Here is a 26543-nt window from a genome sequence, read left to right on the forward strand (position 1 = left end):
CTGCGCTCCAGAACCACTGCCGCCAGCTCCGCTGGGATGCTGGCTCCACCACGAGCCGAGGCCAGGCTGGGGGATGCTGGTGCCACCAGGAGCCGAGGCCAGGCTGGGGGATGCTGGCTCCACCACGAGCCGAGGCCAGGCTGGGGGATGCTGGCTCCACCACGAGCCGAGGCCAGCTGGGCCCCGGGGGCCTGACAGCAGCAGGGGCCACGGCTGGGGCTGTGCTCTGTGGCCGGGTTTCGCGGGGAGCCCATCAGCTGACCCACGGCCGCTGCACAGCAAGTCGTTTCGGTCTCGTCACAACGAAGTCTAGTCGCAGGGGCGCCTCAACATCCCAGGGTGCTCTGGACGTGCCGGCGGCCCCAGTGGCTTCCCTGAGGACCGCTGTCCCCACGCTGGGACTTCAGCACACCTCACCCCTGCTCCTGGGGCCTGGGTACGGGAGTCCATGGCAGTGGGTTCTGTGCACAGCTCCCTCCCGCCCCCCACTTCCGCCCCTCCACTGTCAGAAATGGAAGGAGAGCCGCAGCCCACGCAGCCTCGGGGCACGGCAGCCCGGGGCTGGGGTCGGTAGTCGCGCTGCACCAGAGGGCTCCGGACAGGCTGGCATCACCCACCGCACACACACACCTGCTGCGAGCACTGTGTGCAGAGCAGAGCCTCCTGCGTGCTGCCCCCCCCCCCCCCGCCCCTGCCACGGACACCCCATGCTGCGGCCTCGGCGCACGGTGCTCCCTCACCCTGAAGCCTCAAGCTGACCGGTAGCTCCTGTGCAGAAAGGACTCACTGGCCCAACCACACACAAGTGGACAGACAGAGATAGTCAGACACACAGCCTAGAATCTTCCATGCTGTGATGTGAGCACACATCCCCAGCACATAGTGACTCCCCAAACAGCCAAGAGCCCTCCTACCCACTCCTGCGCGCGGGGCGGGGGCACCAGACGCCTCTGCGTCTCCCGGCCGGCCTTCAGCCTGCTCTGCCACCGCACCCCGGAGTTGGGCACCGACCTCCCCGCCTGCAGACGCTTCCCGCAGGGGTGAAGGGGACCCCGGGAAGCTAGCTGCTTCCAGGCCCTGGGCGGCGGTGCACAGAGCCTCCGCTGGCCCTGGCGGGAGCAGCCAGAGCAGTTTCTCACTGCTAACTGCGTCCTCCGAAGCCGCACCCCCCTCCCCTCCCCCCCCAGGTTAACGAGGTGTTTGTAACTCGTCCACAGATCCCAGAGACCAATTCCCACTGCGCACAGCAGCCAGCTTGGGGCCCAGTGGGGCCCAGGAGGCCTCCTCTCCCCATCCAAAAATGGAGGCCGGAGGAGGTGCTGCTGGTCTGTAATGCCCTGGGGCTCAGCGTGGTATGGAGGACCTGAAAACTACATCCAACAGAGTCTGGAGCCAACTCCATCAGCAGAGAGCAGATCCCTCACCTACAGGGTGCCGCATGGGCCCCAGACATTGGACAGGGGGTCACCCCGAAAGACACACACACACACACACACACCTGTCCCTGGGGCCTGTGAGGTGGCACTCACATGAGGGTTTTCCAGACGCGGCCGGGGACATCTGGGTTACCCAGATGGAAGTCAGTGTCCTGAAAGGCGGGGCTGGAGGCGGCACCCGCCAAGAAGAGGGAGAGGTGCCGGCCGAACTCAGGGCCTTCCTCATGTTAAGCAGGCAAACCACCACTTGAGCCATACCCGAGCTCTTTGAGCTCTAGCTGTCTTTTCCCCTTGAGTGTTTGCTGAACAGGGTGGCACTTGATCCTACCACCTCTGCCTCCGATGTCGGTGTGATCGCTTGCAGTGGCACACCACCATGCCCAGCTTTGTGGGTTGAGATGGGGTCTCACTAACTTTTTGCTGACCTGGAACTCTGACCTTTGTGATCTCCCTCCATCTTCTGGTAGCTGGGATTATAAGTGTGAGCCACTGTGACCCACTTTACATATGCATTTAATTGGTAATTTTAATGGCTATCTCATTATGAGATAGTATTGTTCTATAACCAATGGCCCAAGTGGACAGATGCTGGTTATCATCAGTAGCTAGCTGTTAAATAATGCAAGTGGGGCTGGGAAGGTGGCTCAGTGGTCGAGTGCTCATCTAGCACGCATGAAGCCCTGGGTTCCATTCCTCAGTACCACACACACAGAAAAAGCCAGAAGCGGGGCTGTGGCTCAAGTGGTACAGTGCTAGCCTTGAGCAAAAGCAGCCCAGGGACAGTGCCCAGGCCCTGAGTTCAAGCCCCAGAACTGGCAAAATAAATGAGTAAAGCAAGTGTCTTGGTAGGGTTTTTTAAAGATACTTTCTAAAGTTTCTTCTGTGGGTGTCAGTCCTAGGGTCTGGGTGCTGTCCCTGAGCATTTCACTTTTGCTCAAGTCTAGTGTTCTCCCCCTGAAGCCAGAGCTCTACCTCCAGTGTTTGGTGGTTAATTAGAGAGAAGAGTCTCACAAGCTTCCCTCTCCTGTTTGGCTGTACTTCAAACTGCAAACCTCGAATCTCAGCCTCCAGAGTTGCTGGATGGTAGGCGGGAAGGAGCCTTCAGCATCCGGCTTTTTTTTTTAAGGTCGTCTCACCGTGTAGCGGTGCTGGGCCAGAGTTCCAGGTCCTCCTGCCTCTCTGCCTCCTGCGTGCAAGGATTTCAGGCGCGTCCACCACCCCAGGCTCACAGGAAGCCGAGGGTTTCCAAGCATCCAATTATTTGTAGAGACGGTTGTACGTTCGGTCTTGATTGGCACATTATGTAACAGAAGTGCCAGGCAGCGCTGACCCGACGGGAAAGGACCGGGAGGGAGGCTCCTGCCAGGAGCTCGGCTTACGGAAGTCTTGCTTACGCTCCCAGGGAAGCCTGCCAGCCGTCCTCCCTGGCCCAAACCAGGCCTGCTCCGGACTCTGAGGTGCTGTGGCTGCCCTGACTAGGAGCCCAGCGGGCACCGTGGCCTTCCTACGCAGGGGCGGGCTGCACGGCAAGCAGGAAGCATTGTTTAATGCTGTCAGTCCTGCACAATCAGCTTTAAAATGATTAAGATGATATTCTCATGCAGAAGTTACCAGGTTTTTCTGTGGCAGTGAGGACTGAACACAAAGCTCTCCCAGGCCCAGCAGGTGCTCTACAACTTGAGTCATGCCCTAACCCTTTTGCTTTTGTTTACCAGAGCTAGCCTCTAGCTGTGATCCTCCAATCTCTGCCTCCCAAGTAGCTGGGATTATCAGTATGCATCAACATACCTGACCCCTAATTTTTTAAACTTGAAAAAAATCTCTGGGCACCTGGAGCCAGAGGAGGTGAGAGCCCACTCTGCAGAGCTTCAGATCAGCACAGAGGGTGGGCACGGGAGGCTGTGCACAAGGGACTGCTGACACAGCCCAGGCGTGCACAATGCACAGCCGCTCTTGGAACACGGCTTTAGATACCCATGACAGACATTACTAATCAATCAAGGTCCACAGCCCCAGCAGGATTTGGCCTCAGAATCCTTCTCGACTCAATGCTCTGGGCAGCCACTACCAATCAATCAGAGATGGCAGAAAACCGATCCCATGCCCCCACCCCGCCGCTCCAGGGGCTGGTCTAGAAGGCGGCAGGAGGCAGACAGCAGGGCGGGGTGTCTGGGCCTGCAATGGGCACCCCAGCTGGGCACAGATGAGCCGTGGCTGAGGCCACAGCCAGCGTGGCACCCCGCCGGTAACCGCTCAGCCACTTCAAGTAATTGCTCCGCCAGGCCGCCCTGCTGGGAAAATCACTAAGGGATAGGGCTCAGACAGGGAGCAGAGGCTGCGGTGGGCACTGGGCCACCCTGGCAGCCCAGACTCGATCGCAGGAGGGAACACAGCTGCACCCCTCCCCCCCTCGCAGCGTGTCCTGCCAGGCCGGCGCGCTCAGAGCGCCACACGCGGTGCCAGCTGGGGGCCAGTGGAACCTTCTGAACTTGCCACGGCCAGCCCTGGGGGAAATGCCAGAAACTGCAGGGGGCAAAGAGACAGAAGCAGGGAGAGAGCAAGGAGAGAGGGGAAGGGAGAGAGAGAGGGGTGGAGAGGGGGAGAGGGGTGGAGAGGGGGAGAGGGGTGGAGAGGGGGAGAGGGGTGGGGAGGGGGAGGAAGCAGGAGAGGCCCAGGCAGCAACCACCGCCGCTCACGCCCTGACCCGCCGCTGGGACCAGCCCAGGCCCGGCCCAGGGAGCCTCAAGGCTTCTAGGAAAGCCGGCAGCACACCAATGTGTGGGGCAGACAGCGAGCACCCCGGCACCCCGGTGACCCGGCACAGGGAGTGGAGACCTGGGCTGGCCCTGCCCCGAGACCACCGCCTGCCCCACTGTGAGCGCAGGCCAGTCTCCCCCTCGGTGGGAGAGAAGGGCGGCCCGGCCCTGGGAATCCAGGTCCTGTCCATGCCGCGACCACTGCTACAGAAGCTGCTGAGACGGGCCCGGCCCACTCCCGACACAGCCGCCGTCTGCCGCTTCACTCGGCCCTGCCGGGCGGGCGGGAGCTGGCAGGACCAGGCCCCGTGTCTGCGCCACCTCCCAGCCGTGGGGCCACCGCAGCTGCCCGGCCAGGCACTCGGCAGCCGCCACACAACACAGCTGCTGGGCGGCTCCGACCTGAAGCCGGAGGCCCTGCGGTTCACTGCCAGCGGCTCCTCACCATGACCGCGGGCAGCTCCTCCTCCCTCGCCCCGGGAGCACCGCGGCCACCCCACCAGCGCTGAAGCCACTCACGAGGGGCAGAGGCTGGCCAGCCCGGACACGCACCGCAAGCCCACCTCTGCGTGAGGGAGGAGGAGTCCTGCCAGCGGCTCCTCCCCACAGAGGCTCCCTCAGCTCCCCTGTGACCGCGGACACGGGGCCCACTGTGACCCGTCCACGCCAAGCTCCAGTCAAGGAAGCCAGACCTGATGGGCGCAGGCGGTCAGCAAGGTGGGAGGCGCCTGGGGGTCTGTGGAGCTCCTGCCCCTCCACGCTCTCTCCGCCTGTGCACACACCCATCTGTGGACACAGACGTGCGCCCAGAGGGGCCGGCTCCACCCTGGGGTGGCCCCCAGTCAGGGCCCGAAGGGCTGATCCTGCGGGGAGGCCACCTAGCCAGACTTCCCCGCTCCTGTCCTTCTGTGCTTCTGGCCCGGCCCCAGGCTCTGTCCCAGGTCACCAGTGCCAACCCCGGTCCAGCCCTGTGCTGCTCCAACCTCAGGGCCACAGGACAGGGCCAGATCCTCCACGTGAGCTTGGCAGGTGCCATCTCCCGCTCATTATCACCGATGAGGAAACCAGGGTTCAGAGAGACCAGCCTGCCCCAGGGAGCGGCTCACGGCACTGAGCACGCCAGCCCCACACCAGCCTGACTGAGAAACCTCCAGACCTCCCTCAGAGGCAGGAATTCTACTCCTCCTTACAGCTGTCTCATTGTTTTTGTGGCCAGTCCTGGGGTTTGAACTCAGGGCCTGGGCACTGTCCCTGAGCCTTTCTGTGCTCAAGGCCAGTGCGCTACCCCTTGAGCCACGGCACCGCTTCTAGATTTTTCTGTTTCTGTGGTGCTGAGGAATCGAACCCAAACCTTCATGCATGCTAGGCAAGCACTCTATCACTGAGCCACATTCCCGGCCTGAGCTGTCTCATTTCTCTCTAAACGTCAGCTATTACAAGGGACAGGTGTCCATTGCTGAACCATAGCCACCGCCTGCATTGTCATGTCACCAACCACAGGGCCTCACCCTCGGCTGGCGACCAGGCTGGAGGGCTGAGCACCACTGAGCTGGGCTTTCCTGGGGGCTCAGCCCCGCTGCCCGCAAACCCAACACCTTCCACACAGACACAGGAACACTGTCCCAGGCCCCACGGCTCCCTGCCGGGGACAGCAGAGGCTCCGAGCGCCCCTGAGGTCTGGACAAGCCCCCCAGTAGCTAGATTGTGGCAGAGCCCAGGTCTACTCACTTGCGGCGCCCTGGCGGCCTCCGGCGCTGCTTCCTTCCCCCCCGGGGGAAGGTGGCTGGGTGGCTCGGCTCCCCAGTTCCCAGTCTCCCGGAGCCTCTGCAGCTTCTCAGGAGCCAGACTAGGCACCTCTCAGCCCTGAGGCTCCCAAGACAAGGGAAGCCCACAGACACCCACAGCCTCCTCTGGACACGTTCCTTAGGACGGAGAGGCCCGCTAAGCCTCGGGCTCGACGTCCCACAGCCCTGCTGCCGAGGCTGCTCCACACCACCCACCAGCCCGGGGCGGCCCCTGCGCCAGCCCTCCACAGCCTCCGTGAAGCACGTCGGCTGTCGCGGAACAGAAGAAAAGAGGTGCTGTCATGTTTGAGGAGGAAACAGCAGTCCCCAGACCTCAGATCGGCCATTTCCACGTCCTGCATCTTCCACGGCCACCTTGGGAGACCTCCGAGGAGCCCCAAGTTTCCATGGGGCTCAGTTTGGGTAATACTCCCACTGACCAGAGTGTGGTCTCTGACCCCCTTCCCCCGCGCAGCGCACCACGCCGCCCTACCTGGAAGCGGCGATCTCGGCCTTCTGCCTGGCAATGGTGGCAGCCCGGCCGGCGGCCTCCACGGCCCGGTCCACCTTCTCCCGGATCTTGCTGGCCCGCAGCGGGATGAGGTTCTTGCGCTTGCCGCTCACCAGCACGTTCTGCTTGTACTTGCCCTCCTCCTTGGTGCCGTCGGGGAAGGTCATGCAGCCGTAGCCGTGCCGCCGGTTGCTGGCCCACTCGCCCTCGTACTTGAGCCCGTCGGAGCGCTGGCTCACGCCGAAGCCCGCCCGCTTGTCGTTCTTCCACTCGCCCACGTAGGTCTCGGTGGTGGTGGCATCGATGTCATCCTCGATGACGGCCAGCTCCGCCTCCGCCTCGCCCAGGCTGATGGTGGAGTGGATGTCGCTGGCGGTGGAGCTGACGGTGCTCATGCCGGCCTCGCTGCGGAAGGAGCTCTGCTTGCTGCGCTGGCTGGCCAGGCTGCTCTTGGACTCCGACTTGCGCAGCTTCAGCCCGCTCAGCAGTGAGCGCCGGAACAGCCCCTTCTTCTTGCTCTTCAGGATCTCCGAGTCGCTGTGCGCCACCAGCACGAAGCCGCCCCGCGACACGGCGGGGCTGCCGGCCACGGCGGGGGAGGCGTCGGGGTGCAGCGCCGCGCCGTTGGTGTGCTCACTGCGCAGGGAGTTGATGGACGTCCTCAGGGGCGAGCGGATGACCGCCGCCATGCCATAGGGGACGCTCTGACGCACCCCATAGCCCTGCCGCATGCCACCGGCCCACTGGCCCTGGTATGTCCCTGGGGAGGCAAAGGGGAGAGAAGTGAGCTCCCAGGGTGGCTGGGGGGGGTGCAGGGGCGCGAGGCGGGGGGGGAGGGGGCTCCCAGGGCAGGAACACAGGGTGCAGGGTGGACAGCCCTCCGGCCTGGGCTCCCTTTTAGGTGACGCGGCTGTGGGCACAGTGCGTCAGTCATCGTCACTGGTGGCCATTTCCAAAGACAGGGTGCGGTGACCTGCCTCCTTCCTGCTGCTTCTTTCCAACTTAGGAGATCAGGAGAGGGTGGGGGGAGGAAGCCGGATGCAGGGCATCCGAGTCCAGGGAGAGCTCCCCCCAAACCTGAGCATGAGGAGGTGCTGGGGGACACAGGGAGGGCTCCCCAACCTGAGCATGACGGAGGTGCCAGGACACAGGGAGAGCTCCCCCCAACCTGAGCATGAGGAGGTGCTGGGGACACAGGGAGGGCTCCCCAACCTGAGCATGAGGAGGAGCTGGGACACAGGGAGGGCTCCCCAACCTGAGCATGAGCAAGTGCCAGGGACACAGGGAGAGCTCCCCCAACCTGAGCATGAGGAGGTGCTGGGACACAGGGAGAGCTCCCCAACCTGAGCATGAGCAAGTGCCAGGCACACAGGGAGAGCTCCCCAACCTGAGCATGAGGAGGTGCTGGGGACACAGGGAGGGCTCCCCAACCTGAGCATGAGGAGGTGCTGGGACACAGGGAGAGCTCCCCAACCTGAGCATGAGGAGGTGCTGGGGACACAGGGAGGGCTCCCCAACCTGAGCATGAGGAGGTGCCGGGCACACAGGGAGAGCTCCCCAACCTGAGCATGAGCAAGTGCCAGGGACACAGGGAGAGCTCCCCCAACCTGAGCATGAGGAGGTGCCAGGACACAGGGAGAGCTCCCCAACCTGAGCATGAGCAAGTGCCGGGGACACAGGGAGAGCTCCCCCAACCTGAGCATGAGGAGGAGCTGCGGACACAGGGAGGGCTCCCCAACCTGAGCATGAGGAGGTGCTGGGACACAGGGAGAGCTCCCCAACCTGAGCATGAGGAGGAGCTGGGGACACAGGGAGGGCTCCCCAACCTGAGCATGAGGAGGTGCTGGGACACAGGGAGAGCTCCCCAACCTGAGCATGAGGAGGAGCTGGGACACAGGGAGAGCTCCCCAACCTGAGCATGAGGAGGTGCTGGGACACAGGGAGAGCTCCCCCAACCTGAGCATGAGCAAGTGCCGGGGACACAGGGAGAGCTCCCCAACCTGAGCATGAGGAGGAGCTGGGACACAGGGAGGGCTCCCCCAACCTGAGCATGAGCAAGTGCCAGGGACACAGGGAGAGCTCCCCCCAACCTGAGCATGAGGAGGTGCTGGGGGACACAGGGAGGGCTCCCCAACCTGAGCATGAGGAGGAGCTGGGACACAGGGAGAGCTCCCCCCAACCTGAGCATGAGGAGGTGCCGGGCACACAGGGAGAGCTCCCCAACCTGAGCATGAGCAAGTGCCAGGGACACAGGGAGAGCTCCCCCAACCTGAGCATGAGGAGGTGCCAGGACACAGGGAGAGCTCCCCAACCTGAGCATGAGGAGGTGCCGGGGACACAGGGAGAGCTCCCCCAACCTGAGCATGAGGAGGAGCTGGGGACACAGGGAGGGCTCCCCAACCTGAGCATGAGGAGGTGCTGGGGGACACAGGGAGGGCTCCCCAACCTGAGCATGAGGAGGTGCTGGGACACAGGGAGAGCTCCCCCAACCTGAGCATGAGGAGGAGCTGGGGACACAGGGAGGGCTCCCCAACCTGAGCATGAGGAGGTGCTGGGGGACACAGGGAGGGCTCCCCAACCTGAGCATGAGGAGGAGCTGGGACACAGGGAGAGCTCCCCAACCTGAGCATGAGGAGGAGCTGGGGACACAGGGAGGGCTCCCCAACCTGAGCATGAGGAGGAGCTGGGACACAGGGAGAGCTCCCCAACCTGAGCATGAGGAGGAGCTGGGGACACAGGGAGGGCTCCCCAACCTGAGCATGAGGAGGTGCTGGGACACAGGGAGAGCTCCCCAACCTGAGCATGAGCAAGTGCCGGGGACACAGGGAGAGCTCCCCCAACCTGAGCATGAGGAGGAGCTGGGGACACAGGGAGGGCTCCCCAACCTGAGCATGAGGAGGTGCTGGGACACAGGGAGAGCTCCCAACCTGAGCATGAGGAGGAGCTGGGGACACAGGGAGGGCTCCCCAACCTGAGCATGAGGAGGTGCTGGGACACAGGGAGAGCTCCCCAACCTGAGCATGAGGAGGAGCTGGGACACAGGGAGAGCTCCCCAACCTGAGCATGAGGAGGTGCTGGGACACAGGGAGAGCTCCCCCAACCTGAGCATGAGCAAGTGCCGGGGACACAGGGAAAGCTCCCCAACCTGAGCATGAGCAAGTGCCAGGGACACAGGGAGGGCTCCCCAACCTGAGCATGAGGAGGTGCTGGGACACAGGGAGAGCTCCCCAACCTGAGCATGAGCAAGTGCCAGGGACACAGGGAGAGCTCCCCAACCTGAGCATGAGGAGGTGCTGGGGGACACAGGGAGGGCTCCCCAACCTGAGCATGAGGAGGAGCTGGGACACAGGGAGGGCTCCCCAACCTGAGCATGAACAAGTGCCAGGGACACAGGGAGAGCTCCCCAACCTGAGCATGAGGAGGAGCTGGGACACAGGGAGGGCTCCCCAACCTGAGCATGAGGAGGTGCTGGGGGACACAGGGAGAGCTCCCCAACCTGAGCATGAGCAAGTGCCAGGGACACAGGGAGAGCTCCCCAACCTGAGCATGAGGAGGTGCTGGGACACAGGGAGAGCTCCCCCAACCTGAGCATGAGCAAGTGCCAGGGACACAGGGAGAGCTCCCCAACCTGAGCATGAGGAGGTGCTGGGACACAGGGAGAGCTCCCCCAACCTGAGCATGAGGAGGTGCCAGGGACACAGGGAGAGCTCCCCAACCTGAGCATGAGGAGGAGCTGGGACACAGGGAGAGCTCCCCCCAACCTGAGCATGAGGAGGTGCCGGGCACACAGGGAGGGCTCCCCAACCTGAGCATGAGGAGGTGCCGGGGGACACAGGGAGGGCTCCCCCCAACCTGAGCATGAGCAAGTGCCAGGGACACAGGGAGAGCTCCCCAACCTGAGCATGAGGAGGTGCTGGGGACACAGGGAGAGCTCCCCCAACCTGAGCATGAGGAGGTGCCGGGGGGCAACTAGATGAGGGGGCTTAGCTGTTTCAGGGGCATCCTGAAGAGCGCATCCAAGAAGAGTCTATAACCCACCGAGCCGGGACCCGTGGAAGAGGCAAGCGAGCAGCGAAGAGCGAGGCACCAAAGCCGAGCGCCAGAGCAGCAGCAGGAGGGGCGGGGGCTCCGGCGGCACCCCACCCCCACTCAGCACATGTCCCCAAGAGCCAGGGCGGAAATAAGCCTCGTCCACCAACAGACAAAGGCGCCCACTAAACATGGCCGCGCCAGCGTGTGACGCCAGCCAGGCCAGGGGAGGAGGCGTCACGGCGTGCGCCCGGCAGCCTTGCCAGCACGCTGGGGACAGGAGGCCGGACGAATCCCAGCGACCCCCTTGACGGCCCGGAGGGCCAGGTCCACGCACCAGGAAGGAGCCAGGCGCCACGGGGCGGGGCCACACACAAGACTGCTTCTTGGGGACCAAGTGCCCATCTAGGGCAATGGAACTATCTGGAAACAGTGGTAAGATGGCAGAGGCACACGTAAGACGCGGCTGCAGAGCCTGCTGTGGCAGCACGCACCGCGGTCTGAGCACTGCAGGGGCCGAGGCCAGAGTCCAGGCCATCCTGGAACACATGACAAGTCCCATCTCCTTACTCAAACTACCCCATCTGGTCCTGCCAGGCCAAGCAGCCGCACCCCTCACAACATCGGGACCTTCCCCAACCACAGCCCAACAGCTCAGGGCCCACGCCACCCTACCACACACCCACTCAGGCAGGCACCAGGCTGCAGGCATCTCAGACACGTCTTCCCTACTGAACAGATGCACGCCCCCTGGGGACGGCAGATGGCCCTGCCCCCTGTTCCATGTGGCTGGGGCAGGGGGCGGGGGGACCTAGGGGCCGGGGGACAGATGGGAGGGAAGTTCACAGAGTGCACAGGACAATGACCGAGTCATCCTTCCGAGAGACCTCAGCCGCGGCTCAGCAAGTGGCTGCAGTGGTACGGCTCAGCAGGGAGCGCCGGCCTAGCCGGGCACGAGGCCCGGCACATACAGGCGACGCTGTGTCTGAGATGGACGGTTCCAGACGCGGAGCCTGCACGGGGAGGCGGGGGCAGGACCTACTGCGCAGGAGGAACGGGTGGGGTGAGGGGCCTGGCAGCAGCCCGGTCCCACAGGAAGCACCGGGGATCTGTCCCGCCCAGCCACGGGGTCAACACTGGCTGTCCACTTTGGTCACGTTGTACCCCAAAGCTGGATTAGGGGTGGCTAGCCTGCTAGGCCAAGAAGCCGCTGCCGGCCACTGTCCAAACACTGGAAGCAACTTTGGACTTGAGGATGGGGCTGGGTCCAGGAGGCCAGGATCCCCGAGGGAGGGGCATGGTGGGGGCTGACCCTGGGGGCCTGTGGTTGGCCTTCCCACCTGATCTGGGGCCAGAGGACCAGCACCTGCTTGCTGGAGGACCCTCTAGCTACAGGGGCCACTGACCAGAAGGAAATGGCACTGAGCATGCAGAGCAGGTCCAAGGGCTTCAGCCAAGAGCTGATCTCCCCAACAACTCCCAGGACAAATGACATCCAGAGACAGAGTGGCAGAGCACGATCATGGCTGGGACCACATGGGCAGGACGCTGACCAATGACAAGCCTGAAGAGGAAAGACACTGCCTGTGCTGTGTGTACATGCGTGTGCACTTATGTGCATGTGTGTGCATGCATGCCCAAATGTGTATGTGTGCAGGTGTGTGCGGGTGTGCGTGCCTGTGTGCATGTGCAGGGGTGTGGTGCTGGAACTGAACCAGGCCTGCATGCATGCTCAGCACATACAGCACAGACTTCAAACCTGCCGCCCCATCTCACTCCTCACTGACGGCTAGTATTTACACATAATGTTCAACTGTACCCTGAGGGCAAATTCCTAGAGCCAGATTTCTTGGTCACACAGATTGCTTTCTTGTTTTGGTAAGCTGTCCTCAGAAAAGACTTGAGTGACCATGTGCCGGGTGCTGGTGGCTCATGCCTGTAATCCTAGCTTCTCAGAAGGCTGAGATCTGAGGACCACAGTTTCAGAGACAACCCAAGGAAGAAAGTCCACGAGACTCTTATCTCCAATCAACTACCAGAAAACTGGAAATGGTGCTGTGGCCCAAAGTGGTAGAGCACTAGCCTTGAGCAAAAGAGCTCAGGAACAGTGCCCAGGCCCTGAGTTCAAGCCCCATGACCAACGAGAGAGGAGGAGTGACCGTGTCTCCAAACTGTCACCACCATGTTTAAAACAAAAGTCGCTCTCCAGGCTGGGTTGCAGCACTCTCTGGCATGTGAGGAGTTAGCTGTATGTACACACTGCAAGAAACAAAGTCCCAAATCCAGGCTGGGCACCAGTAGCTCCTGCCTGTAATTCTAGCTACTCAGGAGGCTGAGATTTGAGAAATGAGGTTCACAACCAGCCCGAGCAGGAAAGTCTGTGAGACTGTTACCTCCAGTTAAGTACCAAAAAGAGCCAGAAGTGGTGCTGTGGTTCAAGTAGAAGAGTGGTAAAGTGCTAGCCTTGAGCACAAAAGCTCAGGGACAGTGCCCAGGCCATGAGGTCAAGCCCCAGGACTTGTGCCCATGCGTGTGCACGCGTGCACATGTGCACGCGTGCACACACACACACACACACACACACACACACACACACCCTTAATGAAAATGACTTCCAGGCGACGTTCTATAGCAACTTAACAATCCAGTAATTGGGCCACAGAGACTTCTCCCACGTGTCCTTCTTGGGTTGCTGCTACAACACATATTCCACCAAAATAAGGGAGAACATCAAGGAAGAGCCAAACGTGGAGAGATCACCCAACACGGGAAGGGCAAAGGGGAGGTCCGAGAAGAATGGGGGATGGGAGGGCAGGCCATCGGTACACTTGAATCTGTGTGTTTTGGAGACGATCTGGGAGAGCATGTTGATGGCGCGCTTGGAGGAGGGGGGAAGTGAACCAGTGATTTGAAGACATCCACACAGTTGAGAAACTGAGGCCATTATGGATTGGAGCCGCACGTGGAGGGCTCAGCGCGCCTTGCTCAGCTCAGCAGCAGCGGCTCTTGCAGTCACAGCCGCGGAGCGCGCCGGGAGTGCATCTGACTTTTTACATTGTGACTTAACAACACGGGGACCTCCAGGAAGAGACGGAAGATCTCTACCTACCAGCAGGACGGGGATGGACAAACCGCCTGAGCGGGGAGGCAGCGGGCGTGCGCCACGCACGTGGGGAAGGTGGCGGGCGACACAAGGTCCAGCGCACAGGAGCTGGAGGGTGGTCCCAGCCCCCCGCCAGCGGTACGAAGCTCTGTGCACGCCTTCCGCCCTCTCCCAGCTCCTGTGGGTGGCTGTGGCTGCCTGTAGTGACCACTACCGCATCAGGGATGGCACGTTATCACAGTTCGCAGAGGGCTTTGTCCTGGTCTGTGGGTTCAGACAAATGCAGGAGCTGGAGTAGAATGTGTATAACCCGAGCTAGCGTCACGGCCCGGTAAGCCACGCTCCACGGCTTCTGCCTTCCCAGAAGCCACGCCCCGGTCACGTGGCAGATGCAGGGTACCCCCGGGCAGATCTGAGATGTGGGGCCCATCAGATGTTCCCAGGGAGGGGGAGGTGCGGCGGCTCTACGGGGTTCCTTCCAACTCTCTGAGGAGACAAAGGCTCATTACCCACCAACCAGGCAACAGCCCCAGGGGAAGCCCTTGCGTCTGCGCTCATTTGCTGGATGCAAACACTTGAGTTTTTGCTACAGTTCAGTCACCTGCCCAGAGCTCCAGGTGGAGCTGGGACTGCACAGCTAGCGTCTCTGGTCCCAAGCTTGCACAGCACTGAGTGCCCGTCGGTGGCAGGAAGTTCTACCCAGAGGGGGCTCTGGGAAGAGCAGGCCTGGCTGTCCCCTCAGGGGAAGGCCGGCCGCAGGCCAGCGTCCCCAGTTCCCCGAGGCATCCACTCCCAGCTGGCCATCGCCGCCCCTGCGAATACAGGAGACAGCTGAAATTTCCAGAAACTTCTTCCTAGCCATCATCCATGAGTCCTGGAGGGCTCAGGGACACACAGGAAGTGCCTAAGACCCGGAAAACACCTCTGGGAAGTGGAGTCTGCCCGCATGCACACCCGAGGCCATCCCGTCCACTCCCTGCGAGGGGTCTCCAAGCCCGGAGCTCCACGCCCGCTGTTCTCCTGAGGTGATGAATCATGTCCAGCCGCCACGGAGGAGGCAACCACCAGAACTGCGTCGCTCCCCATGCAGGGCAGGGCAGGGCAGCCCCACGGCCCCACCAATGCCTGCGGGGCCTCCGCGGTCCCTCGGGAGGCGGGGCAGTGCAGGCCCCGGAGCCCACGTCCTTCCCATCCTTGCTAACATGCTCTTCAGGACAGGCGCTGTGGCCAAAGGGCCTGGGCAGGGCCCCAGGGGTTACAATGGGGGTCCTGGTGTCGGGGAGGGGGCAGGACCGGGCAGCACCCGTCCTAAGGGTGGACAGGACAGGCTTCCAGAAGGCAGGCCAGGCCAGCTGGCCTCTGCCTCTCAGAGGCCCAGAACCTGCCCAGCCCCCGAGAGCCTGACCTGAGCTCCTCCCTGGGCCTCCGCCCAGCAGGACCCAGAGTTCAAGCCCCACCCACTCTGGCTGCCAAGATGGATGGGTCATTCCCCACTTCCAGAGCTTTCCAAAGAGCCCTTCCTGGAACTGGGCATCTGAGAGGGGGAGAGCCTGGCCACCTAGCAGCACTGACTCAGGTCCCGCTTCTGAGCTGACCTTGGACCCCTCCACCCCAAGTTCTGCTGTGCCTCTGGGCCTCAGTTTCTGCCTCCCAACGGGACTCACTTCTTCACAGAGGCTGCATGGATTGAAAGGAAAGATGCAAAACTGCTCCAGTGGAAATGCTCGAGGCTTGAAAGCATGAGCAGGGAGTGGGGAATAAGAAGGGTCCCGACAGCAGGGAAGACTCCGTCCCAGGTCCCTGCACCTCCTTCCTCTGCCTTCCCCTCCGGCCCCTCCTCCCCCCCCTCCCTCCCCTCCCAGCCCCTCCCCCTCCCCCTCCCCCCCCTCCCGGCCCCTCCCCCTCCCCCTCCCTCCCCTCCTCCTCTCCCCTCCCTCCTCGCCTCCTCTTCCCTGCTTCCTAGGCTCAGGCTGGCACTACCTTCTCCACCCGCAGGACAGGACGCTGCCCCTCACCGGGGCCCCTCCCTCAGGACACGGGGGAACCCTCCAGGGCCTGGGCATGGCTGCAGGCCGGGCGGGAGCTGCTGGTGCCCAGGGTGCTCTTAGCCAGGTAGGTTGCGCAGACTGCAGGTGAAGCAGGAGGCCCCCAATGCGCCCCGCGAACTCTCGGCCTGTGCCCGGGGCGCATAAATGCTCCTCTTACACTCTTTCCTGGGTGTCGGCCCACACCGCTGCCCCAGACAGCTTGCTCCAGGCCCTAGACATCACCACATCTCCGGTCTGCCACCCACCCCTGCTCCTCCCCCTCTGCCCTCCCCTCCTCCACACCCCCAGGGCCGGTGCTGCGGCTAGCTCTCAGCTCCTCACCCAGTACAGGCTGCAGCTCACAATGCACACACACACACACACACACACACACACACACACGCCTTGAACCCCGGGCACAGCATCCCAGAGAACTAGCAAGCGGAGCTGAACAGCAGCACTCTGACCTCAGATACCCTCTGGGCTGAGCACAGCAACACCAGCGCTGTCCCTGAAGCATTTACTGGGCACCTACTGTGTGCCTGGCATCATTCCCGGTGTTCGGGCGGGGGGGGGCTGGTCTCAGATGGACCGCCGCTGGCCAGCATTCCCATGCGGGACCCCTGCTCTACAGAAAGCCTTAGCATGCAACAAAAAGCGCATTAACCCGCCAGTTCCCAGGGCCAGGATCGGCACAGACGCAGGGCTCCGAAGCAGACAGGGGCACCGCCAGAGAGCACAGGGAAAGACACTCATTAGCCCCTGGGAAATGCAGACCCAAGCCATGCAACCCCACCACTGCACGCCCACCAGCTGGCTGTCATCAGAAAGACAGGTAGTAACAGGTGCCGGCAAAGATGGGGGGTCGTCAGCGTCCTAGCCCTGCTGGCTGGGCTGGAAACGGCCCGGCCCCTGGAAACCGGCCGGCAGCTCCTCCCAAGGCGGAAGAGCCACCACCGCACTCCCCTGGCCTGTCCCCAAGGGCACCACAAGCACCCACGGGAAACTACGTCCACACAGTCCACAGCAACGCCACTCGCAGAGCCCGGGGCAGAGCCGACCCATGGGGCCCGCGGGAAGGGGTGGAGGCACAGAACACGGCCTATCCGGCCACCCGAGGGATGGTTTGGTGTGCACGGCCCTGCAGGGCGTCCAGCCCACGAGCCGCTGGTGCAGTGCTGGGAGGGGGGCACTGTGATTTGAGGGGTGTGCGTGGACCCTACCCCCCCTTCCACCCGCACAGCTGGGAAGCACACGGGGAAGAGGAGGGGCTGGGGCTCCCTAACCTCTCCAGGTACTCTCCCCTAATGACCCGAACACCTGCCCCCCACCAGCCCAGCCCCGAGAGAGCCCTCTGAGGGTCACCCTCGGCCCGGTCTACAGCAAGCAGAATGGCTCATCTCAACACAGAGTTAAGGAACAAAACACAGCATCGACGATGACGACAACAAAATGTCTGACACACATGGAACAGAACAGATGCCCAACAAGCTGGGCACTCTGCTGTCAGAGGGCTTTCCCTGGCTCTGTGTCCCCCCAAATTCTCACCCTGGACCTGGGAATGTGGCCTTCCTTGAGGGGAAAAAAGAGTCCCTGCAGATACAACCTAGTGAGGGTTAACCCTCCCCTCCAGGGCGCGACCAGCGCTGCCCTCACAGGCTGCACAGGGAATGTCTCTTCTAGACACAGGGTAAACGACTTCGAGAGAAGAGGAGTCCCCCCCCCCACCCCGGGGCACTCCAGGGCTCAGGAGACAGTGCTGGGCCTGAGCTGCAGAGCTGGTAACGAAGCCCATCCCGCAGGTCAACTGTCCACCTCCATAACCACCGCCACGTGCGCCTGGACACCAGCCCTCTTCACAGCACCCCAGACAGACGCGTGCATGGCCGAGGCAGAAGCCAGTGTGTCCAGCGGCGCTGCTGCATTGAAATGCCAGCGGACCCGTGGACACACAGGTCCTGCCCCCGCAGGTCCACGGAGGGGCCGGAGACTCCACACTCGTCACGGCTTCCGAGGCCACGTGTGGCGCGCATTCACAGGCACGAGCCGAGAGCTACGCTTCTCCACGTGGGGTCCTTGGACACCGGGTGGCAGCATCGGAAACTTACAGAAACCCTGGGTGACAGCCCGGACGTTCCAGCTCCACAGCCGGCCGCCAGGAGGTTGTGAAACACGCCCAGGCGTGGGAGGCACTGGCCTGGGCCGGCGGCGGCAGCCCACAGCCTCCCCGCCGCAGAGACCGGGTCTCGGGCTCCGGAAGGAGCGGGCACAGGAGCTGACCTGACATCTTCGCCAGCCTTGGGGAGGGAGATGCACGGGGTGCGGGGAAAGCACGGGGCTCCACCCTGGAGAGGAAGAGGCTCCCATGACACCAACAACTTCTGCCACCACATGCACCTTCCCGAACAGCCCAGCACCTGCCCCAGGTCTCCGTCGACCCTGGGGACACACTTCTCGCAGGTCCCCGAAGTCTGACAAGAAAAATCCTTGTGTCACATATTTTAGTTTTGCATCTCTGTCCAGATTGCTTATTCTCTTAGAAATGTCTTTAAAAACAAACAAACAAGGTCTTGCCCCATAGCTTAGGCTGGCCTTGACACCAAAACCTCCTGTTCGCAGCCCCCCCTCCCCCTGCTGAGATTACAGGCATGGACACCACACCCAACTCATTCTACTTCTCTTTGCTCATTTCTTCAAGTCTTCTATGCTACCCAAACCTGCACCATACACAGCCAGTGCTCAGTGCGTGCTCTCTGGCTGGCTCGGAGGCTGGGCCCCAGGGTCCCCAGTCCCATGCCGTGCCCACGGGACACATACTTGTGAGTGCTTTTCAGATGACCCCCTGTGTCTGGCCAGGAAAAACAGCAGCACAAGGTGGTGGGAACCAAAGTCTTCCAGCACTCTGCAAGGAGCCCGCTTCCCACCCGACTGCTCTATCACCTGCTGCTCCTTTTGTCCAAATTCTCATATAAAATGCTGGCAGTCTGTCACACGCAGCCACAAAGCCAATAACAAAACCGATCTGGGATCACCAGCCTGGTAACAGAGCGCTTTAGGAGACATTCCCCTCAGCCACCCATGGCCAGTCTGGGCTCCCAGACGGCACCTCTCAGGTTTGAGGATGGCGGACAGAGCCATCATGGCTGTGTTCATCCGCCCGGTTCCGTCACTGCACAGGGTTTGCTGAGTGACAAGTGTGTGCACCACTGCTTCAGCCACTTGTCACCGGGCAGTGAGCACGCAGACCCTCACCCCTGCCCTCACGAGCCATCTTCTGCAAAGATGAGCGTCCATCTCTGCATGGCCCAATAGGATGGGCGCCAGCCCAGCGGCCACTGAGCTCAGCAGTGTGCCTGGTGCAACGGGAGAACCGAATTCTCACATCTTAATTTCACTTTCATTCATTCAGTTTCAAAGAGCCACAGGTGGCCAGTGGCCTTGTGGCTGGGCAGGCCTGAGCCACCTTGTCAATCAGCGGAGGCTGATTTCAAGAGAAGGTAGCTGAGCATGGTGGCACACACCTGACATTACAGCTATCTGGGAGGCACAGGTAAGAGCCTGGCCAGAGCAAAAGTGTGAGACACGACCGGAAAAACACACAGCCAAAAGGGCTCAGGGCAGGGGTCAAGTGGTGGAGCGTCTGCCTAGCGAGTACAGGCCCCGAGTTCAAATCCCCGTATACAGCCAAAAAATAAAGGGAAGGGCAAGTTCCCTTCCGTCAGCTGCCACAGCCAAGAGCAGGCCTGTGTCAGCACGATGCCCCTCAGTCCTCCACAGGCCAACCCCGCCTGAGCCCGCCTCCCCTCCACCTCCCGGCAGGGCGTGGCCTCCAGGGCGGCCAGGAGGTGGCGCCACACCCGGCCGGCGCTGGGCTTGGAGAAAAGGCTGAGAGCCGGGGGAGCGTTGCGTGGAGCTGAGCCTGCGACAGAGGAGGCCAGGCTCAGTCCGGGGCCAAGGGTGCAGGAGTCCAGGGCCAGGCGGTCACTGGGCCGCCCACCTGGGCTGGCTTGGGGAAGGCGGGAGCCAGGGCCCAGACGGGCCTGGCTGTCTGGCAGGCGCTCTCCAAGGTGCTGAAGCAACCAGGGCCTCCTCAGAACCAAGGCCAGGTCCACAGCTCGGCCTGGGCCCCTCCCCGCTGCGGATACAAACTGGGGGGGGCCTGTGGGCAATGTACACAGACACGCTGTGCTCACAGACCCAAACACCTGTCCTTGAAACACATGCAGAATTACCAGCTCATGGCCAACAGCCAGTTACATTTAGAGTTGCAGAGAATACGACACTGAGGAAGGGGAAAAGTCTGGAAGGAAACGGGTTCCTGTCCCAACACCATCTCTTCCCCAGAGCCTTCCTCTCAGAGCCCGGAAGAAGCCCTCTGCTGGGCCTTGGGTCACCTGTGCTAATGGTCACGCTCACAGGGCTCGGAGGGGCCCAGCCCGCTCACACACAGCTCGCTCACTGTGCAGCTATCTACCAAGTGACAGTGCCAGCCACGGGCCACCAGCGGTGACAACCCAGCTCCTCCCCTTGCCCACGAGGGCAGCGGCCCTCACCCCTCCCAGCCCTCACCAGCCCCAGTGCTAGCACGCCGGGAGGAGGGATGCCTTTCACCAACGCTTGCTCTTATACTGGTGTTTGTTCCTACAACTGGTGGTGGCAGCCGTGCAAGGAATGAGGCATTTGCTCCCCCTCCCTCCCTCCCTCCCTCCACCTTAGGAAGCCTTTCAAACCCCACGCCCCTTAAGGGGCCCGGGGGAAAATAATCTCAGAAGAGCTAAGTGCTTGTTTCTTTCTGGTCCTGAAATGGTTTCTCCTGGGGTAAAATCCATATGGATGACTCCCTTCCTCCCAACTCCTTAAAAAGAGAACTTTTCACACAGTCACAGCCGAGCACCAAAAACATGCCCGAGGGTAGGTAATGTTGTTTGCATGAGGGACATTAGTAGCGGAACTATGTTTAAAATAGAAACCGGGGCCCCTCTGCCTGCCATCAGAGCGCCACGTGGGGGGGGGGGGGGCTCGGAGAGCAGCAAAGCCAGGATGCGCCTGGCTGTTCAGGGGGAAGGATGGAAAATGTCTCTGGGCAGCAGGTGTAGTGTGTGTGTGTGTGTGTGTGTGTGTGTGTGTGTAGTGTGTGCGCGCATGCATGTGCCTGGAAGGGGAGGGGGCTCTGAATCCTGGCTGTGGGTGTGTGTGTGATTTGTGGGGGTTGAGGAATCTGGACTGGTGAACGGGACCTATGTTTGAGGGGGAGAGGCCTGGGTGGCAGATGAGTCATCTCTCCCAGGGTGTGGGAGCGCTTATCTGAGGGGTAACTTTTGGTCCCTGGCACCCGGGGAGGACGTCTACCTGTGCAACCAACCACAAGGACCCAGCAGGTGTCAGCAGAACCACAGGTGCGGGCTGGCCAGGGAGGCCTCCTCCCTCTCCATCCCCCCCCCCCCGCCCGCACACATGTGCGTGTACATCAGCCTGCAGCCCTGCGAGGAGTGGATGTGGGAGAAGAGGGAGGAGCAGAAGGCATCTCTGCACAGGAAATTTACAGGGGTGAGCCCCACAGACTCCGGAACCAACCGTGAATCCCACCCCACCCAAAGCTCATCTGCCTGGAAGCCTCTGCTTCCCAACATGGAGAATGGGAATGAGAAGGCAGGCCGCCAGCACTGTAAGAATGAAGCAGGGAATTCTCCCAAACCTCGCACACAGCAAGAATCTCCTGGTACTGCTACTGACCCTTGCACGGCCACCCTTAGCAAGCCTGGCTACGCATGAACTATAATAATAAAAATGGTGACGACCCCTACCAGCAACCCACACCTACAATCCTAACTACTCAGGACACTAAGATCTGAGGATCCTGGTTCGATGCCAGCCTAGGCAGGAAAGTCTATGAGACTCTTATCTCCAATTAACCACCAAAAAACTAGAAGTGGAGCTGTGGCTCAAGTGGCAGAGCATCAACCTTGAGCACAAAAGCAAAGGGACCAGTGGCCAGGCCCTAAGATCAGTTCTAGGACCCACACCAAAAAAAAAAAAAGTGAAGCATGCATATTGTATTGCACTTGCTGTTGATACTCCCACGCAGCAGCAGCAGCAACAGCAGCCCCTTGCGAAGGTGAAGAAAAAGAAGCTCAGAGAGGTCAAGTAACTTGCCCAAGGTCACAATACAAAGAGCTCTAAGGGCCAGGATTCCCAGCAAGCCTGTGCACCTGCTGCCCCGTGGCCCAGGCCTCACCAGGCAGAGGCCCGCACCGGGGGAGGGTGAGCCGGAGGAGGACTTGGCACAAGTGTCCCGAGTCGGAATGGATTCCATACCAACTCCAGCTAAATGCAGAATACATTTGCTGCTCCTGTATTATTCATGACAACCACTGTTTCCCCCAGTCAGCACTGGGAACGGCACTAAAGTTGGGGAGCTCTGCAGAGGCCAACCTCAAGTTCTCTGTACAAGGTTGGACTGGCACTGGGACCACGCACTCAGGAGGGCGCAGCCCCCTGCTGCCTGCCACAGGTGGGCAGGACGCTGAGGCTCTGTCCTGCTCCAGCAGACGCTACCCCATCTGGTCTGCAGCAGGGCTGCCCAGGGGCCCAGGCTCCCAAGAGCTCCCAGGCTAACAAGATGCTATGGCTGTGCTCAGAGGCCTGTTCCTGGATGCTGGTCCTGACCCCCACCCCAGTCCAGAAAGGCCAGTTCAAGTCTCCCAAATGCTGTGTCCCCAGCCAAGCGGGCAGCCAGCCTGGTGAGGACCTGGGCAAACGGGGCTGCCTTCCAGCAGGTGTGGTGGGAGCCAGGGGGTGTGGCAGACAGAGGGAGGGCCCTGCCACCAGGCCACACGAGCCCTGGCCCCTTGGCCTCACTTGTACAGTGGACCGGAGGAGCCAGAGAGGAGGGGCAAGGATGGAAGGCTAAAGGAGCCGCCTGCTGGGGTCTGGGTGGGGAGCTCAGAGCCGTTATCCAGAAAATGTCCTCCTACGAACAGCCCAGCTCCTGGATGCCGGACCAGCCCCAGCCCCAGCTCCATTCGCCGGAGCAGTCACCAGCCCTTCGCCGAGAGTGGAGGCTGCGCCAGGACCTCCATCACAACACCTGCAGCAGCTTGTCACAGTTCCTGCTCAAACATTTGTTGACTGGAGGGAAGGATTGCTCAGGCGGGGCCTGGGACACAGGAGCCATCTGGGGGAGGGGCGCAGGACTGGGTGCGGCCCCACCCTCCTCACAGCCCATGGGGACCGGCCTACACCACACCATGAAGAACCTTCCAGCCCAGGCCCCGCCGGGAGCCCCTTTGGAAGGTAGCTCTGCAGACGGTAGCCCCTCCCCCCCCGCCCGCGAGAACGGCTCCAAGCACCCCAAGAGCCCAGCTGGGAGCCAGGCTGCTCGCCCACCCACTGCGGCCACCACAACTGCTGCCGGGGCCTGGCCAGGCCTGCGTGTGCACACACACACGGGCCCACGCCTGGAACCGAGGGAGGGCCGTCTGCTCCTGCGGGCCCCTGGCACCCCAGGGTCAGCAAAGCACTCCAGCCCGCTCCATGAAAACAACCAGACAGAAAAGGCCACCTGGGCCCCGGGCTGGGCACAGCAGACAGGCAGGAGCATTATATAATTAACTGCCCAGGCTCCGCCTCCTCTTTGGGTAATAACGAACCCTGCCTCTCCGTTGCATAAGCCAAAATAATAATTACTCCCCAGCCCTCCTCACTCCTGGATGAGGCCCGGAAGCCCCCCCTCCATGCCCGGGCAGGGAGACACGGGGACACTCTGGGCCCCCTCCTCCCCGGGGAGCACAAGTCACTGCAGCGCATCTAACTCCCTTCCCGGGCATCTATGCTTGAACAACAAGCAGTCTGCCCAGTGGGAGGCACCTCCAGAGACAGCTGGGGGGAGGGGGAGGCCTCTGGGCCACAGTCTGTTGGAGCCTGGCTTCCAGGAGGGTCCAGGCCAGGGGCAGCCGCCACGCCGGCCACGGCTTCCCGGATAGAAACCGTCACACAGGCAGCTCACCGGCCTTGGCCGCCGGCTCCGGCCCCAGTGTGGTGGCATCTTGGGTGGATGGCACCCCAGCAATTCCCCGGGAAGGCGACATTCCTGGGCTCTCTGGAAACAGATGGGCCTTCCTCCCCCCTCTCCCTCCCTCCAGCAGCCTGCTTCGACGGCGCTGGCCGGGTCCAACCGCCCATAAGTTCATTGCCTGGCTGTTTCGGGTCAGGTAGGCGGCCCGGCCTCTAGCTCCCAGTTGCTCCCTCTTGGTTGGCCTGGGTGGATTCGCAGCTGAGGGAGGCCGGGGCCTGACCCTCAGCTCTACCGGAGGAGGGGGGCTCCGCAGCCCCCACCCCAACCTCGGTGGGTCCCGGAGGTGGCCGCAGGCCCAGCCGGGCCTTGCCCGCAGGCCCCCGGCCTGCTCTGACGCCGGTCCCCGGGCTCGGGGCCCGGCTGGGCCCGGCCCGGCCGCCCGACACCCCTCACCCCCAGCCGGCAGGGCAGGGGGACACCTCCCCTCCCCCCCCCCCCCCCCGCAAGGGGCAACCTGTGGCCAGGCCTCTGAAACCCCCAGCCCCGCAGGAGGGCGAGGCGCGCCGGGGACACACAGTGGGGGGAGCGAGGGGAGCGGGCGGGGGAGGGGGCCGGCCGCCCCGCGCCCCCCGCGCGCCCCCGCCGCCCCGCGCGCCTACCTCCATCCGAGTAGGTCTCGGTGCCGTAGCCGTCCTGCAGGCCGTTGCTCCAGGTGCCCTCGTACTTGGCCCCGCTGCCCGCGCACTCCCGCACCCCGTAGCGCCCCTTGAACCCGTGCGTCCACTCGCCCTTGTACAGCCACTTCCCCTTGCTCTCCAGGCCGACGCCGTGGCGCTTGCCCTGCGCCCAGGTGCCCTGGTACGTGTTGCCGCTGGGCCAGGTGTAGACGCCCAGCGCCTCGAAGCCGCGGCTCCACGAGCCGGTGTACTCGCCCTGGCCGCTGGGGCCGGTGCAGACGCCGTGGCCGTGCGCCTTGCCGTCCTCCCAGCCTCCGCAGTAGGAGCCTCCATCGTCAAAGTTAAACCTTCCCCCACTGGACATGCACGTAACGCGCTCCGCGAGTCCCGCAGGCGGCGAAACAGGCGGCGGCGGCGGCGGGGCGCGGGCGGCGGCGCGGGCGGCGGGGCGCGGGCGGCGGGGAGCGGGCGCCGGCCCGAGCCGCGGTGCCGGGCTTTGTGCGCGCGCCGCTTCCGCGGGAGCAATGGAGACGGCGGAGGGCGCCGGCGCGGGCCTCAGGCGGCCGGGGGCGGCGGCGGCGGCGGCGCGGGGCCGGGCTGCGCCGCGGGGCCTGACCAGCGTCTCGCGCTCCCGCTGGAGCCGGGGCCGGGGAGGCGGCGGGAGGGGCGCGGGCGGGGGAGGGGGCGGCGCGGCGCGGCGGGCGCCCGCGGCTCCACCGCGGCGGCGAGGGGCCCCGCCGCGCGCCCCGGGAGGAGGGCGGAGGGCGGGCGGAGGGCGGGCGCGGGCCGGCGCGGGCCGCCGGCGCTCAGGCCCGGCCCGCGGCCCCCCACCTGCGGCTGCCGCGCTGCGGGCGCCCGAGGGCGGCGGCCGGGCCCGCGGGCGGCGGCGGCAGGGGCGGCGGCGCGGGCGGCTGCACCATAGCGGGGCCGGGCGCGGGGCGGCGGCGGCGGCGGCGGCGGCGGCAATGCGGCGGCGGCGGGCTCGGGAGGCGGCGGCGGCGGCGGCGACGGCGACGTGAGCTCGAGGCCCCGGCTCGCGCGCTGGGCCGGCGAGGCGCGCGCCCGCCCTGCCGCCCGCGCCCCCGCGCGCGCCCCGCCCGGACCCCCGCTCCCGCGCGTGCCCGCCGCGCCCCCGCGCGCGCCCGCCGGGGGCTGGCGCTGCCCTCCGGCCCCGGGCGCGCGCGCAGAGGCCGGGGAGCCCGGCCCGCCGCCCCCAGCCCCGGCGGACCCCTGCCCGCCCGCCTGGGAACCGGGGTGCGGCCGGGGCACCCCAACCCCCTTCCCGGCCCTTGGATTTAAAGGGACAGGAACCGAGTGCCGGGCAGGCGCCCCGGCACCCCGAGCGCGCCGGGCCACCTCCGCGAGCCCGGGGCGAAGCGGGAGGCGCAGCCGCCGCCCCCGGCCCCGGCCCCGGCCCCGGCCCCTCAGCTCTGCTCCAGAGGCGCCTCGCAAACCACAGGTGTTTTCTGTTCTGTACCCCCACACCTTAGTACAAATACCTCCCTCCCCTCCCTCCTCTCCCTCCCTCCCCTCCGTCCCCTCCCCTCCAGGCGCTGGGGTCCAAGTAAGCGGGGCGCGCCCCCAGAACGCGCGCACCCGCGACTGCCCACCCCACAGGCCGGGCGTGGCCCGCCGCCCTCTCCAGATGTGCGCGCGGCCGGCCAACAGGTCCCCCGGCCCGGAGCGGGCGCCTCTAGGGGCGCACGGGGGCCCCGCCCGCCTCCCCGCCGCGACGCCAGGCTGTGGGAGCGGAGCATCTGCGATTCAAGATGCATTTCAGATGCATTTCCCGGGGCCTCCGTGCGCGGGCAGAGCCCGCACCCCGCCCCGGGCCGCGCTGCGGGGGCCGCGGGGGACTGGGGTCCAGGGAATGGGGCGCAGCGCTGCGGGGGTGGGGCTCGGGTCCGGGGAATGGGGCGCAGCGCTGCGGGGGGTGGGGGGGTCGGGTCCAGGGAATGGGGCGCAGCGCTGCAAGTGGGGGGGAGAGGCTCGGGTCCTGGGAATGGGGCGCAGCGCTGCGGGGGGGGGGAGCCTCAGGTTGGAATGGGGTGCAGAGCTGCGGGGTGGGGGCCGGGTCCGGGGAATGGGGCGCATCGTGCCCCCTCCCCCCCCCCCCCGCGGCCTGTAGCGCCGGCCTCCCTTCTCCTGGCCAACACTTCCCTTTTGGTTTGTTTATTTATTTTTTGGGGGGAGGGTCCGTTCATGG

General features: G+C 63.8%; 1 protein-coding gene across 1 annotated transcript in view; it reads right to left on the reverse strand.

Moving 5' to 3' along the window:
* The window catches only part of Jph3 (junctophilin 3), a 44260-nt gene extending 19546 nt beyond the window's left edge, over positions 1–24714 (reverse strand). The window contains exons 1-2 of the mRNA XM_042702270.1: positions 24320–24714; positions 6470–7247 (exon numbers count right to left, since the gene is read on the reverse strand). Of these exons, the coding sequence (XP_042558204.1) occupies positions 6470–7247; positions 24320–24701 (1160 nt within the window). The 5' untranslated portion in view covers positions 24702–24714. The remainder of the gene's footprint in view (positions 1–6469; positions 7248–24319) is intronic.
* Positions 24715–26543: the final 1829 nt, after the last annotated feature.

This window comes from Dipodomys spectabilis, unplaced genomic scaffold (genome assembly GCF_019054845.1).
Source record: "Dipodomys spectabilis isolate Male_0828 unplaced genomic scaffold, ASM1905484v1 ptg000318l, whole genome shotgun sequence".
Classification (NCBI taxonomy): domain Eukaryota; kingdom Metazoa; phylum Chordata; class Mammalia; order Rodentia; family Heteromyidae; genus Dipodomys; species Dipodomys spectabilis.